This window comes from Fragaria vesca, linkage group LG1 (assembly GCF_000184155.1).
Source record: "Fragaria vesca subsp. vesca linkage group LG1, FraVesHawaii_1.0, whole genome shotgun sequence".
Classification (NCBI taxonomy): Eukaryota; Viridiplantae; Streptophyta; class Magnoliopsida; order Rosales; family Rosaceae; genus Fragaria; species Fragaria vesca.
In genome coordinates, this window is record NC_020491.1 from 10001810 (window position 1) to 10016581 (window position 14772).

At 37.9% G+C, this 14772-nt stretch overlaps 3 protein-coding genes across 3 annotated transcripts; 2 read left to right on the forward strand and 1 right to left on the reverse strand.

Annotated features, from left to right (window-relative positions):
• The first annotated feature begins 472 nt into the window (after positions 1–472).
• On the forward strand, positions 473–5189 carry LOC101301435 (ATP-dependent helicase rhp16-like). Its single transcript, XM_004289126.1, has 15 exons — positions 473–487; positions 616–1557; positions 1739–1861; positions 1945–2018; positions 2225–2288; positions 2402–2548; positions 2629–2714; positions 2999–3068; positions 3149–3274; positions 3747–3977; positions 4167–4271; positions 4348–4500; positions 4617–4705; positions 4793–4873; positions 4954–5189. Exons 1-15 carry the CDS (start codon positions 473–475, stop codon positions 5024–5026), a joined length of 2379 nt encoding a protein of 792 aa, XP_004289174.1. The 3' UTR covers positions 5027–5189.
• A 274-nt stretch (positions 5190–5463) lies between these two features.
• On the reverse strand, positions 5464–10401 carry LOC101295165 (dihydrolipoyllysine-residue succinyltransferase component of 2-oxoglutarate dehydrogenase complex 2, mitochondrial-like). The gene is made up of 15 exons (XM_004287908.1): positions 10307–10401; positions 9868–9930; positions 9596–9673; positions 9413–9473; positions 9303–9327; positions 8481–8548; positions 8300–8374; positions 8071–8126; positions 7899–7943; positions 7497–7772; positions 7324–7418; positions 6834–6924; positions 6560–6670; positions 6076–6270; positions 5464–5973 (listed from the first exon to the last, which is right to left on the reverse strand). Exons 2-15 carry the CDS (start codon positions 9901–9903, stop codon positions 5782–5784), a joined length of 1404 nt encoding a protein of 467 aa, XP_004287956.1. The 5' UTR covers positions 9904–9930; positions 10307–10401; the 3' UTR covers positions 5464–5781.
• A 1816-nt stretch (positions 10402–12217) lies between these two features.
• LOC101295452 lies at positions 12218–14466 on the forward strand. Its single transcript, XM_004287909.1, has 2 exons — positions 12218–12635; positions 13864–14466. Exons 1-2 carry the CDS (start codon positions 12353–12355, stop codon positions 14235–14237), a joined length of 657 nt encoding a protein of 218 aa, XP_004287957.1. The 5' UTR covers positions 12218–12352; the 3' UTR covers positions 14238–14466.
• Positions 14467–14772: the final 306 nt, after the last annotated feature.

Consider the following 14772-nt stretch of genomic DNA (forward strand, 5'->3'; position numbering starts at 1 on the left):
AGAGTGGTGGAGTCTCTTTGTCTGAGGTGGAAGCCTATTCGTCTGATTCGGGTTTGGGTTCGGGTTCTGATAGTGAAGGTATTTTTTTGTTTTGATTTGGCTGGTAAATTGATTGAGATGAAAATGTAGCAAAGTTATGAAGGTGAAGTTAGTGTTAAGTGACAGGTGATGAGTGTGAAGTTGCGGAAAGAGTTCATTTTTGTTGGATGTGATTTTGGATTTTTAGTTATGTAATCACTGTTTCGATAGAGGTTTTAGTTTGGTTTTACGATGGCTTTTGTTTTGTTGGATAAATTTTTGTAAATTGTTAGTAACAGGTTCAGCCTATTAGGTGCTAGCTAAGAATTGTAATGGCTGTTTGATGTAAGGTTGGAGTTTGTTCTGTTTGTGGGTGGTATCTGTTACTGACTTGCATTGAACTTCTGTGTAGGTGAAGATAACCTATTTGATGTGGAGACGGTTATTAACTTAAATGATAGACCAAAAGGCAAATTGAAGGAGCCTTTGCGAGGGAAGGGGGAGGTCAAGCAAAAGAAGAAAAGAGGACAACCAAGTTCAGATGAGGAAGTGGTGGATTATGACATTTTTGATGATCATAATTTTAATGAATTGCAGCTTATTCCTCAACAAGCACTCGAAATCGACTTTCTTGGCTTGACAACGAAAAGCAAGAGAAGGAAGTCAAAATCTGGTCGGCGAAAGCCAATTCTTATGTGGAACATCTGGGAAGATGAGCATAATAAATGGATCGATGAGAATTTCTCTGAGGATTTTGATCTCGATGCTCAGAATAATGTGGTAAATGAAGTTGTTGAGTCACCGTCTGATTTGATTATGCCTTTGCTGAGGTATCAGAAGGAGTGGTTGGCCTGGGCTCTAAGACAGGAAGAGTCTCAAACTAGAGGAGGAATCCTAGCAGATGAGATGGGAATGGGGAAGACTATTCAAGCGATTGCACTTGTACTGGCTAAACGGGAGATCAACTGGACATTAAATGAACCCCAACCCTCTACAGGCTTGCGTCACATTAAAGGAACCCTTGTAGTTTGTCCTGTGGTTGCTGTAAGCCAGTGGGTAAGTGAGATAGAGCGGTTTACTTCCAAAGGAAGTACAAAGATCCTGGTTTATCATGGAGCCAATAGAGAGAAGAGTTCCAAACAGTTCCTGGATTATGATTTCGTCATTACGACATACTCTATTGTTGAGGCTGATTATAGGAAGCATGTGATGCCTCCAAAAGAAAAGTGCCCATATTGTGGGAAGTTGTTTTATGAGACAAAAATGACTGTTCACTTGAAATACTTTTGTGGGCCTAATGCGATCAGAACTGAGAAGCAGTCTAAGCAACAAAGGAAAACACATCTGCCATCAAAGAAGACGTTAGAGTCTTCTAATGAAAAGATCAGTGGAAGTTCGGGCACAAAGAAAGGAGCTCACAAAAGAAAATCGAAGCTGCACAAAGACGATGATATGGATTCAGAAGATGTTGCACTGAACATGAATAAAGGGAATTCGGTTTTGCATGCTGTGAAGTGGAACCGGATCATTTTGGATGAGGTGCGTCATAAATTAAAGTATTGATTATCTTCAAATAACAGGAAGAATAACCTGCATCAATAAGTCAATTGTGGATGGAAACTGCATCCGTTAATTTGATTTGTTCATCTATTTCCTTTAATTCATATCCATGTTATGTTCTGTTAAGATGTTCTGAGCCTGACATCATGTATCAACATAGGCACATTATATAAAATCTAGGCGTTGCAATACTGCAAAAGCTGTTCTTGCTTTAGAGTCTACGTATAAATGGGCTCTAAGCGGCACGCCCCTTCAGAACCGTGTTGGAGAACTTTACTCATTGGTAAGTCGACTATACTTGGATATATTGACTATAATCAGGGTTTCATGGTCATCTATTAACATATTTGAATTTGATTTACACAGGTCCGCTTCTTGCAATTAGTGCCATACTCATATTACCTGTGTAAGGACTGTGACTGCAGAACTCTTGATCATAGGTACGTCTCAGGAATGAATGTTACTATAACTTGCATGCTTAAGTTGTACGTCTTAAGAACGATGCTACTATAACTTGCATGCTTAAGTTGTTGGACACATTCTGTTTGACATACAGGACAAGGACATTGTCATAATCATATCTATACTTTTATTTGAATCACCATTTGGCCTAAATGTTCATTTAATTGTTGGGGTCTATTTGCAGTTCCACATCACAGTGTTCAAATTGCCCTCATAGTTCTGTCAGACATTTTTGTTGGTGGAATAAAGTGAGTCTGCAGTTCATTATCCTTCTTTCTTCTGGTTATTTTTGCATCGTTTGATAGATATTCACCGAAATGCTTATGTGCTTACATGCATTGTGACTGTTGATCCTTGCAAGAATGTGGCCACACCAATACAATTATTTGGAAATACATATAGTGGAAAAAGAGCCATGATATTACTAAAACACAAGATCTTAAAGAACATAGTGCTGCGACGAACTAAAAAGGGAAGGGCTGCTGACCTTGCACTTCCTCCTCGAATAGTAAGTTTTATTGCAATAAGCTCATGTTTTAAATCCTGAAGTCTAGATTTTCTAATGTTTACCATTGGTACTGTTCGTAGGTTTCATTGAGGAAGGATACCTTGGATATCAAAGAACAAGATTATTATGAGTCATTATATACTGATAGTCAGGCATTATTTAACACGTAAGTCAACTCTTTTATCTTTTTTTTCTTTTTTGGAATATCTCATGTTATGTAAGTTTGTTTTTATGTTCGTTGGAAGTTCTAGTTCCAGAAAATTGCTTGAATTGTGTTCTAGTTTAGTCCATCAAAAAGAAAAGGAGGATTGGGTTTATTAGTATGGGCAATTGCCTCTGTTGGCCTATAAATTATCTTGGTTCTTAAGGCTACTGGCCTTTGATGATAGCCTTGAATTTTCCTACCGAATCCTTTGGCTTGGATTATGTAATGTGCTTTGTTCCTTACAGATATGTTGATGCGGGAACTCTGATGAATAATTATGCTCACATCTTTGATCTTCTCACACGCTTGCGGCAGGTAGACAATTGCTGAAATGTAAAAGTATATTTTATGCGTTCATGATTATTCATTTCTCATTTTTCTTTTACCTGCTTTAGGCTGTTGATCATCCTTACCTTGTCGTGTATTCTGCAACTGCTGCATTAAGAATTGAAAACAAGGCTAATATTGATAACAGTGAGAAAATATGTGGCATTTGTCATGATCCAGCTGAAGATCAAGTGGTTAGTTGATCCTTTCTTTAAGCTAATAGCTTGGTTATGTAAAGTTGATTTTTTATTTTTTTTCCCCTTCATGACTGTGATGTTAAATATGGTCACTAATGATTATGAAAGGGTGGTTCTACTATATCTTCTATGATAGTAGAATCTGGCAGATTGACAAACTCGTAACTGGAAATATAGCGCTTTAAATTGGTTGTTGGGAAGTAGGAATGGGATTTTGCTCTTGATGTATGTTAGCATGTATACTCTGGATTTTTACCTTGCCGGTTTGTGCATCAGTTACTTTACCTCTGGTATTGATTAGTGAACTGATTTACCAAAAGTAGACATTTTTTTGGATTGAACTGATTTTCTTGGTTTGTGCATCAGTTACTTTACCTCTGGTAATTTGCTGTCCTTTTTTTTTTTTTTTTTTCCTAAACCTGTACTCTGATATTGAGTTCCTTTTATGTTATTTCCTTTGATGTTCCAGGTTACTGCTTGTGAACATGTCTTCTGCAAGGCATGCTTAATAGATTTTTCTGCTTCCCTGGGACAAGTTTCATGCCCTTCATGCTCGAAATTGCTCACTGTGGATCTGACAACAAGTGTAGGTGCTGGTAATCAGACTACTAAAACTACCATTAAGGGGTTCAGATCCTCGAGCATTTTGAACAGGATTCAGCTTGAGAATTTTCAGACTAGCACAAAAATAGAAGCTTTGGTACGTATTGATGTGAAGGGCCATTTTATTTATTTATTCTTCCTTTCTATATTGTTGTGAAGGCCATTGAAATTGCCCTTATATTTGAGCACTGGTACATGTTGGCATTTTTTCACTTTATGTCGTATACTGCATTCCTGACTTTCCTGTAACTTTTTCGTTAACTCTGACCGGATCATACATCTCCAGAAAGAAGAAATCAGATTCATGGTTGAAAGAGATGGTTCCGCAAAGGGAATTGTTTTTAGCCAGTTCACATCATTCTTAGATCTCATTCACTACTCCTTGCAAAAGGTAAATCTAAATTATACACAGAATTTTGGATTTTGCAGTAATAAAGTACATATTGTGATTTAAAGAACTTTTGCAGTCGGGCGTCAACTGCGTTCAGTTGGTTGGAAGCATGACCATGTCAGCAAGGGATAATGCTATAAAGAAATTCACTGAGGATCCAGATTGCAGAATTTTCTTAATGAGTTTGAAAGCCGGAGGTGTTGCTCTTAATCTTACAGTTGCATCACATGTGAGTATTTTCTGTGTTTTAAGTTGCTTGGAATTATGCTATATAATTAAGGATCGGGAGGCATTATTAGAAATTCTATTTCAAGTACACATGAATTTGATGCGTCGGAACTCTAGGTTTTCTTGATGGACCCATGGTGGAATCCAGCTGTGGAGCGACAAGCACAAGATAGAATCCACCGGATAGGGCAGTACAAACCAATCAGGTTCAAAATTTTGCTTGCTTCTTTGTTTATTTCTGCAGATCCTATAATTTTGGAAGGTTGGGATTCTAAGTTTTCTGTATGTTTCAGAATTGTGAGATTCGTCATTGAGAACACAATTGAGGAGAGGATTTTGAAGCTACAGGAGAAGAAGGAGCTAGTGTTTGAGGGGTAAGTATGATTTTACTGGCTTTCTTTCGTCTACATCTACCTGATTCAGGATCTAAAACCTTCCTTTTTGCTTTCTACAGCACCATTGGTGGTTCTAGTGAGGCTCTCGGGAAATTGACTGAAGCTGACTTGAAATTCTTGTTCGTCACCTAAGCACATGACCCAAAGATGAAGTGCAGAATTTATAGTATATCAAGTTATTATCTGTACCAAATTAGTGCTCAAATGCCTCTAGGGCCTCCGCCGAGCCTTGATTTTGCGGTGGTATAGGTTCCTGAGATGTAAAATAGTTACAGCTGAAAATCAAGGAATGAAAATTTTGCAAGGCCTCGGTTTGAGAGGATGTCAAATAGTTACAGCTGAAAATCAAGGAATGAAAATTTTGCGCGGCCTCAGTTTGACAGCCTCAGTGAAACTGTGTCTGAGTTCCTAGTTCCTTTTTGCATCAATTTACGAGGGTGGTAGGAAATCCTTGCTTGATGCACTTCGATGGTAAGATAATTGGGCAATCGGTTCAAAGGAAAGTTCGTTTCTTTGGTTCCCATTGACGAAAGCATATGTGAAAACTTCAACATTGACAAGCAGCAAAGCAGCATAACCAAATGCATCATCTACAATCCTCAAAGTAATCTCCCTTGGATCCCGTACTTACATATGTGTGTGTTTACTCATTAACATTGTTAGCATATGGAGATAGCCAAATCCCAGATTCCTTGGGTTGATAAACAAGATTTGCTTTTTTATTAAAACTCCCTCTCAATAACATCAAAGTAACGAGTATTAAGAAAAATGCTTTCAGGATTATTCATCCCCTTGTCCTATAGAGCATTCCAACTCTTCCAACCAAAAAGACATCGACAAACACGCTTTGCCGTCCATAGCCTATAGTTTGCAAACCACTAAATCCTTTACACGTCAAGGAGAAGTCTGCGAGGGTCTTCCACAACATCTTTTATACGGCGCAAGAAGTAAACAGCCTCTCTTCCATCAATGAGACGATGATCATAAGTCAAAGCAATGTACATCATTGGCCTGGAAACAACATTGCCCCCGACGACCATGGGACGGTTCACTATGGAGTGCATGCCCAAAATAGCAGACTGCGAGAGGAAGCAACGATAAATGAACAATATAGACAAAGATAGATGAACTATATAGACAAGACAGTTAAATGTGATGTTCTACAGAGTATAGGATAATACCTGTGGAGGGTTGATAATTGGTGTACTCAAAAGGCTTCCATATACACCACCGTTTGATATAGTGAATGTGCCTCCAGCCATCTCATCAATGGATATAGAACCATCTGCCGCCTTTTTAGCCAGAGTATTGATCTCCTTTTCTACCTGAGCAAAGTTCATACCACCAGCATTGCGGACAACTGGAACAACAAGACCCTTCAATAACAGGAAATTGATTTTGTTAGTTTTCATGTGATAATACGAACCCCCCCCCCCCCAAAAAAAAAAAGTTCCCACGTGATGAGGCATGTTCACATCATGAAGTTGAAGGAGAACCTAAACCATCTCGAACTTGCCACTACCGCACAGTTTATTATGTTGAAAGAACAGGTTAAACTCAGAATTTGACAAGATATTACATATAACAATCTGTTACTACATAGTACACATCCATCCAAATGAATTCAAATTAAATTCTCTTAAATAAGACAGAACAGTGGCATACCTTTGGTGTCCCAACTGCAATACTGATATCAATGTAATCCCTGTATATGATATCATCACCATCAATGACAGCATTAACAACTGGCAGTTGCTCGAGTGCGCTAACAGCAGCCTGAAACAAATCATTGTAATACTTATTGATGGCCTACATGCTTAATCGTAGCAAAAAGAAACTAAAAATTTATATACATACTATTGAATATACTATGTACTTGCTATGTTCATCTGACAATGAACAACAGTACTTTATACACAACATGCTAAAACACACGTACTTTCACAAAGCCCGACATAAATCCCAATTTCACCCCGTGCTTTTCAACAAAGGCATCCTTATAGTCTGAACGGAGCTTCATTAAGTTAGTCCTGCACCACACAGAATATCAATATGACAAGAAAAGTAGAGCTAGTGCATAACAATGTCATCAACCAACTTAAAACTACGTGGCTTCTTTGTTCACTTTCAAAGTCAAGAACTTTCACATGCTTCTTTCCCATCTCAAAATTTATACCAAAAAGACACGAGAAAGTGCTTCAAGAGCCAGCCAAATACGATATTTACCAAATTGACTCTCTTTCCTACTACAGGAAACAACTTCAACAAGATCCTTAAGTAAGATGTCAACAGAGAATTCTATCATTGATATTGCGTAATTGCATAAATGATTGATTAATCATAAAATTTCAGTATAACTAGGAAGGCAAGATACAGCTATTCTGAAATGGGACAAAATTTAACCAGAATGATATGATTACTGAACTTACATATCAACCTCGTTAAATGTGGTCAACAAAGCAAACGTATTCTGAGAATCTTTCAAGCGTATTGCTACCCGCTTTCTTAGTCTTGTCATAGGAACCTGTAGATGTGATATTTAAGCGGTGTTAATCAATGAACTCATACATTTTCTCATATGAACAAGGAAACTAAAACTTACCCGTCTTTCCCTGTCTTTGGGAGGAAGTATCGGTTCTGAAGCCATATGTTTAGGTGGTGGTTGCGAGGAAGGTGCTCTACTTTTGGGTGATATCTCCTTGACAGGAGCAGGTTCTGCTTTGGGAACTTCTTTTTGGGCACTTTCCTTTTCTTTTGGAGGTTCTGACTGACTAGAAGCCTTTTCTGATGGAGCAGCTTGCTCTACACCTTCACCTGATTTTGAGATGATGGCAATCTTAACACCTGGCTCAACAGTCTCACCTTCCTTTGCCACGAACTATTAACCATAACAGTTCAAGATAAAAACAAAAACATCAGTATCACGCAGGACAAGTGATTGTAAATACTGATCATAGACATGCTACTTCAAGAATCTTCTGTAGAGATGTTGCTGAAACGTTACCTTCTGAATAACACCAGCTTCAGGACTAACAACATCAATTGTCACCTAGTAGTAAACAGGAAAGGTACATGTAAATCAATACCTAAATTTGTGGAAAGCCTACTGCATTTGAAAAGTATATAATATACAAGAAAACTACCTCATCCTTCAACCAAAGAAAAGAAAAAAATACCTTGTCAGTTTCAATCTGTGCTATCGGCTCGTCAATTGCAACTTTGTCACCAGGTTCTGCAAATGTGTCATAAGCATGAGTTACAAAACAATCAAATACATATATATCCACACCAGACATACAAAGATACTGCACAAAAAAATGTCATCAGCATCAGTCTAAAACTTATCTGTAAACACAGACACAAACGGGGATTGGATAGAAACATTAAGTAAAACCATCAACGTACTCTTTAGGAATGTGGCCAAAGTGCCATCAGTAATAGATTCACCCATGAAAGGAACCACAGCTTCAACCAAGTCTCCTGCAATATTCATCAGTTGAGAGTTGATCACTCTGACATGCCCAAAAACATGTAAATATATCAAGAGCCATTAGATAATATTGGGTTGGCATATTTCATTACTTACCATCTGAAGAAAATGATCTATTCTGGAATTTGATAAAAGATTCTGTTTGCATTAGTGAAGTAACTACCCTGCAACCAAGAAAAAATAAAATATAACGTCAGACTTACACAATCCAGAAATAAATCAACTGCAATTTCTGAAAAAATAACAATAATAATAATTATCTTTCTTCCAGTCAATCTAGGTGCAGGCTTCGGTGACACATTCTGATTCTCACCCTAGATTAAGGTCTTAAAACACATCAAGACATCTCATAGCTCTTGTAAAAGGTCAAGTCAGCAAGACTTTTGAAGCGTATTCTGACTTTTGTATAAGCACAGCACCACAGTGCAAGTAAAAGTCCATGACAAAGAGATAATACTCTATCTCAAAATATCAAATTGTTGAGTAGTACTCAACTCAAGTTCTAACTCCCAGAAAGAGATGGGAATAGGAATCTAAAAGGAAAGATACAAGAACGAGTGAAACCATTATTGAAGGCACTTTCCTATATGATTCCATGTCTTCAACTTGAAGTGTATAAAGTACATAAATTTGTATTGTAAAAAGGAATTTGGTAACAGAAAAATGAAGGTTCAGACAAAACCACGGATCGGATATAAAGAACCTTGGTCACGTAGACAAGAGGAGAAAGTTTTTGAGATGATGTAGTTTGGAACTCAAAGGAATAATCAACACTAAAAGAGCTACAACAGAGGTGCTGTTTCATGCAAAGCTCGCAGGAGGTGATAAAAGATTGTAACTTTGATAGGGAATCCTTTAAAAAACAGAGTGACAGGGAATATAAATATATCATCAATACAAAAGATCGGAGCACAGTACCTGCTTGACTTCGAAGCATAACTACCTGCAGAAGTCAAAAGTAGGGATATAAATAAATTAGTACGAAGCCATAACAAACACAACTTTTGCTTAAATGATCTTAAACTTACCGGAGGCAATGTGATAGCTTGACCTCTGAATACACTCAAATCCTCTCCCATTGAATAAAGCCTGCATGACATGACGTTAAAAGGATCAGATGACAAACAGAACATAATAGCAACATAAATACGTTTATAACTTTTCAATCGAAACAAAAGCACAAGAGCAACAGAAAAATCAATTCCAAATACCTTTTTCGGTGCAGTGCTGTAACAGTTCTGCGCAGAGGCTGCAGACCTAACCTTCCACGCTTGTCCCAACACCTGAGACTGTACACCGAAACATAGGCATTAGTACAAAACCACGGCACGGATTCACAATTATTACTTAAATCATAAAACACAGAGTGAAGCTATTTCGTTCAGTAATTGTGACACGAAAACTACACAAAGCATGTCGATTAGGATCAAAATATAACAATGAATACAGAAAAAAAAAATCAAATGGAGGTCTGAAACAGTACCGAAGAAACTTTCCGGCGTATAGTCCCCCAAATCATTTCTCTTCAATTCTTCAGCAACCTGACCTGAAAAACAAAAATAAAAAAAGAAAATCAACAAAAAGAAAAATCATATCACCACGTCTCAAACCAGCACCAGTAGTAATAACTCAGAAAAATCACGACTCAATTTCAAATTTAAACCGAAAGAAATATCAAATCACCGTCTGCATAGCTCTGAGCAAACACTAGAATACGACTTTTCATCGATCTAGGTCGAAATGGAGAATAAGATTGCGATTGAAGATTTTTAAGTATTCGTGTGAATAGATTAAGCCCGGAGTTATGGGAATAGTAAACGACCTAGATGAAGAAGAAGAGGCGAATGCGTAGCTGAAAATAATGGAAAAGGTATCACTAGGGCAAAATTGAATAGAGAAGAGAAGAGGGAGGGAGGGTTTACCTGGTAGACGGAAAAATGAGTAGGGATCCAAATGTGTGTGCCGCAAAATACACAAAGGAAGAAGAAGAAGAATATGAGCTTCTAGCGACTTTCACGCCGACCATCTAACGTGCGTACTCATCCTTCTATTTTTCTTTTTCTTTTTTTCCTTTTTTCTTTTATTTTTGCCTCTTATTTCCTCGACTTTTCGTGATTTTGGCCGGATTTTTTTCTTTTTTTTCTTTTTAGCCGAATTGTTATCATATCTTTCGTCTTGATGTCAATTTGCTGCTCTAGGTTTCATTTCAACCAATTTGCTATTCTAACTATTAATTATGCCAATTTGTTACCTTATGTTTTTAAAATTAGCTAATTTTCTACCTTTTTGTCATTTTAATTTGTTCAGTTCTTCATTTAAACATGAATTGATTTTGAAAATCGAAGGCTAAAATTGGTCGATATTGAAGTTTTTATAAGTAAATCAGTTAATCTTCAAAACTCGTCCCATTACTTGAAAGAAAAAAGAAGGGACTGTGGCCCAGGGAAGGAGGCCCAAATCAAGAGAACAAGGCAGATGAGCAAGCCCAACTTATACACTATTGGGCTTCGATTGTTGAAGCTGAAATGCTGAATCATATTGGGGTGAAATGAAGCCATGAAGGCACCTCATTGTGAACAATCTCACATAATTTGTAAATTGATAAATTGAATCCCCTAAATAAATTATGTTGGCATATAGTAAAACCACCTTCACTATTTAAGTGATCCAGTATATTAGTTGACTTATAGTTATTGACTTGTTGTTCTTATTTGTGTTTTAGACCTTATGATATATGGTTGTCATCACTAGATTTGCTTTCATAAATAACCTATTTTCTACAACAAACATTCATGGTTTGTCTTAATTTTATTTTTTCCTAGCTTTTACAATCACCTCGTGTGTACATTATCGTGCTTCTTCAAATTCGGCTACCATATTATTTTTACAACTGAAAACTGCGTAAATCAAAACTCACTTCAGTCACTTGAAAACAACTGAAATATCAATAGAAAAGCCAATTTAGAATGACGCTGCTTAAACATCATCAATAAGGTGAGATATGCTGATTTGAAAGACAAAATCGAATCAAAAGCCACTTGGAATCTATATTAAACAAAAAATCCCACACTTATTAAAACAATTCCAAACCAAACCCTTATGAATCAAATCAGTCAATAATAAAGGAAAAAACTTATCCGACAAGGGCTGGTGAGCTGTAGTTGACCACAGCTAATGAGAGTTGGACATATGTTCAAAAGATTAATAAAGAAATATGCTAAATACCCATAATAGGCCTGGCAATTTGGCCCACAGCCCGCGAACTCGCTCGAAACATACCTGTTTACTAAACGGGCTTAGAAAAGTCCGCATGCCAAAAACCTGTTAGTTAATAAGTTGTGTAGGCTGAACCTGTTGAGACTTGTTGAAACCCGTTAGGTAAAAACTTTTAAAAACCGTACAAAATCTAATTGTTGTCCACTTCAGTTTCGCGCTTATTTCTACGAAAAAAAAGTTAGATCACAAACTTAACGGGTTCCAATGGAAAGCCGTAAACCTATCAGGCCGATACAGTTAAACCCGTTTAGCAACAACCCGCCTGATAAAAACTCACACGGGTCCCGCCCGTTGCGAGGTTTACACGTAACCCCCTCTAATATGCCCCCAAATAGCAGTCAAATTTTTTAAAACGGATACGTGTCCGTTTTGCATCGGCCGTTGTCGGCTTGACCTGACGAGCCCTTGTCAGGCAGATCGGGTTCAACAATAAATAAATAGATGATGACACATAATAAAAAAAAGATAATAGATGATGACTCCAATCTTTAATTACAACCCAACCACTCACGCGCAGGTCACGTGCCTATCTCCCAGCAACCCAAAAAGGCCACCAAGCACCAACCCACACCTACACAGAGGTCGAGTCAAGAGACCCAAAAGCAATTCAAATCCACCCTTCTCTCTTCTTCTTCTTCTTCTTCTTCTTTTTTTGTTTCTCTCAGATCTAGGGGGCCGGCGGAGACTGAAAGATGATGCAGCTACTGTACACGGCGATCTTCAGCCAAATGGCGCTGATACTGACGCTGCTGTTCAAGTCGCCGCTGAGGAAGCTGGTGATATTGGGCCTCGACAAGCTCAAGCGAGGCAAAGGCCCAGTCGTCGTCAAGACTGTTGGGGGCACCGTCGCCGCTGTGCTCTGTGCCAACATCTACAATCTCAACGAGCTCAAGAGCCGCACCAACGAGGCCGGCATGCTCAACCCTACCGACGAGGTCCTCATGTCCATGAAATTGCTCGAGATTTCTCTCATGGGTACTATACTATACTATACACCTCTCTCTCTCTCTCTTTCGATCTTAATTGAGCTTAATTGAATTCGGTAATTTATGGTAATTTTGTGTTAATATAAATGGTAAAGGACTAAGTATGTGGTTGTTGAGAATTAAGATGGAAGGATGAGTGAAAAAGATAGTGAAACATTTTTGCAGTGTGCCGAAAAGGGATGGTTTATCTAGGTTACTTCTGTATCAGTTGAACACATATGAGCATAGTGGAATCACAGATTGTTCTGCTTTGTTGAATTTTGTGTGTGCTGTTTGTCTTCAGATGCTTAAAGAGTAACTTGTACAAGTTCATATGGATTTAGTGTGCTGAACTCATGGACTGTGTTGTCCTAGTTCAGTATATTGAATGTGTTTTAGGTTCATTTGCTATCGGTTTGGTGATGCTAAATATCTTTAACCAACGGCCCTCGTTATTCTCCTCTTGAGTAGTCCGGTTTTGTTTCTTTGCAGTCTCTTGAAGTGGTTAAGGTTTTGCAGGAGTCGATTAGTTTAGCAGTTTGAGCTCATATGTGATTACATACGCAGAAATGGAGTGATTAAACATAGGGAGAGTTCATATCTAGCATGGGAATTAAGAAGTGTGTAGATATCTCTTCCTTCTTGCCCTTTGTGTTTCCCTTTTGTTTTTCAATTCCATCGGCATGAAACATATCACCTTTACTAAGAAGTTGGTTTGGGTTTCTGACCGAAGAGTTAATTGGTTGCATGTCTGCGCTGCTTAACTAATATTATAAATGCTGCTTGTCAATGTCTGAATTTTCATAATATCCTTAAGCTTGCTCAAATTTTCTTTTCTTTGTTGATTGCTGGTGTTAGATATAACATGCTCCTGGATGTCATTGGACATAACACACTCCTGATAAAACTTTTTGTATATTGTAGTTGATTTCACTCTTACATGTTCTTACAATTTCCTTAGATGTCAGTACTTTTAATATTTCCAATACTACCTCTTTGTTTCAGACCCTTAATATTAATTGTCTATATACCACCTGATTTTTGTTTTACGAAAGTACTCTCCTTCCTTTTTGTTAGGCAAAATCTTTGACCATCTTATGACAGGGGCTGGGGCCTCCCAACATATATGTGCTGATATGTATAATATGTAGTTCATTTGAGTTTGTAGAAGTGATGGGAATATCTGACATCTTTTGATTAGTTTATTTGTCTAACAACTTTCATACTATGGAATGCAGGGTTTTTTCTGTTTCTTTCCCTGATGATTGATAGATTGCACCATTACATAAGAGAACTTCGATTTCTGAGGAAGGCAATGGAGGCTGCAAAGAAACAAAACCAGCCTACTCAAGAAGAGAAAAGCGAAGGCCACAAGACCTTGGTGCAAGAAAATGAGACATTGAGGGCAAAAGTTAAGAATCTGGAATCTGAACATGAGACCAAAGAAAAGAAGGCAAAGGCAACAGGAGCTGAGGTACAGGCCCTAAAGAAGCAATCTGAGGGACTCCTTCTGGAATATGATCGCCTGCTGGAAGAGAACCAACATCTTCGGGACCAGTTGAAATCAATTGATCGGAGCATGTCACACTCTGATGACAAAAAGAAGACGTAGGACAGTGTAACTCGGTACTTGTCAAACAACTTGAACAACTTTTGTCAATATCTACCTCTATGAGGGTACTGTAGATCTGGATTCAGGCAGAAAGTAAACTGAGTGCACTTACCCAATGTGACCCATATGGATATATAATGGGGTGCCAATGGTAGTCAAATGATGCAACAATGTAGTTGATTTTCAGTGTTATCAGATACATATTTCTCAGAGTAGTAGTTTTCTGCATATTTCGACTTTTGTTTTTTCATTTGGGTCGTATCTACAAGTTGACTATATAATGATACTGCAGGGTCATTTTCTTTTTTAGTAAAAAAAACAATGGTTTGCTAGAGTCGTAGACTTCTAGATAGTAACCATATTGATACCATGACTGTTCAGGCTGAATCAGTACCGAGTTTAAGAAAACTCAACTAGCCAATAGCCATTGTACCTACAGAACATCTGTGCTGGTCCGAATGCCGCAGCCATTCCTATTGCGGGTATTGCCGGAATGGATTGGTGCTCATTCAGTTCGCAACACCCTTTAGCTCGA

Coding starts and splice junctions, on each gene's coding strand:
- LOC101301435 (XM_004289126.1), top strand. Junction 2,019..2,224: donor TGCAGAACTCTTGATCATAG/GTACGTCTCAGG, acceptor GTCTATTTGCAG/TTCCACATCACAGTGTTCAA. Junction 4,501..4,616: donor ATCTTACAGTTGCATCACAT/GTGAGTATTTTC, acceptor TCGGAACTCTAG/GTTTTCTTGATGGACCCATG.
- LOC101295452 (XM_004287909.1), top strand. CDS start 12,353: ATGATGCAGCTACTGTACACGGCGATCTTCAGCCAAATGGCGCTGATA. Junction 12,636..13,863: donor GCTCGAGATTTCTCTCATGG/GTACTATACTAT, acceptor TATGGAATGCAG/GGTTTTTTCTGTTTCTTTCC.
- LOC101295165 (XM_004287908.1), bottom strand. CDS start 9,903: ATGATTTGGGGGACTATACGCCGGAAAGTTTCTTCG. Junction 9,674..9,867: donor TACGCCGGAAAGTTTCTTCG/GTACTGTTTCAG, acceptor TTCGGTGTACAG/TCTCAGGTGTTGGGACAAGC. Junction 5,974..6,075: donor CAATTATCAACCCTCCACAG/GTATTATCCTAT, acceptor TTCCTCTCGCAG/TCTGCTATTTTGGGCATGCA.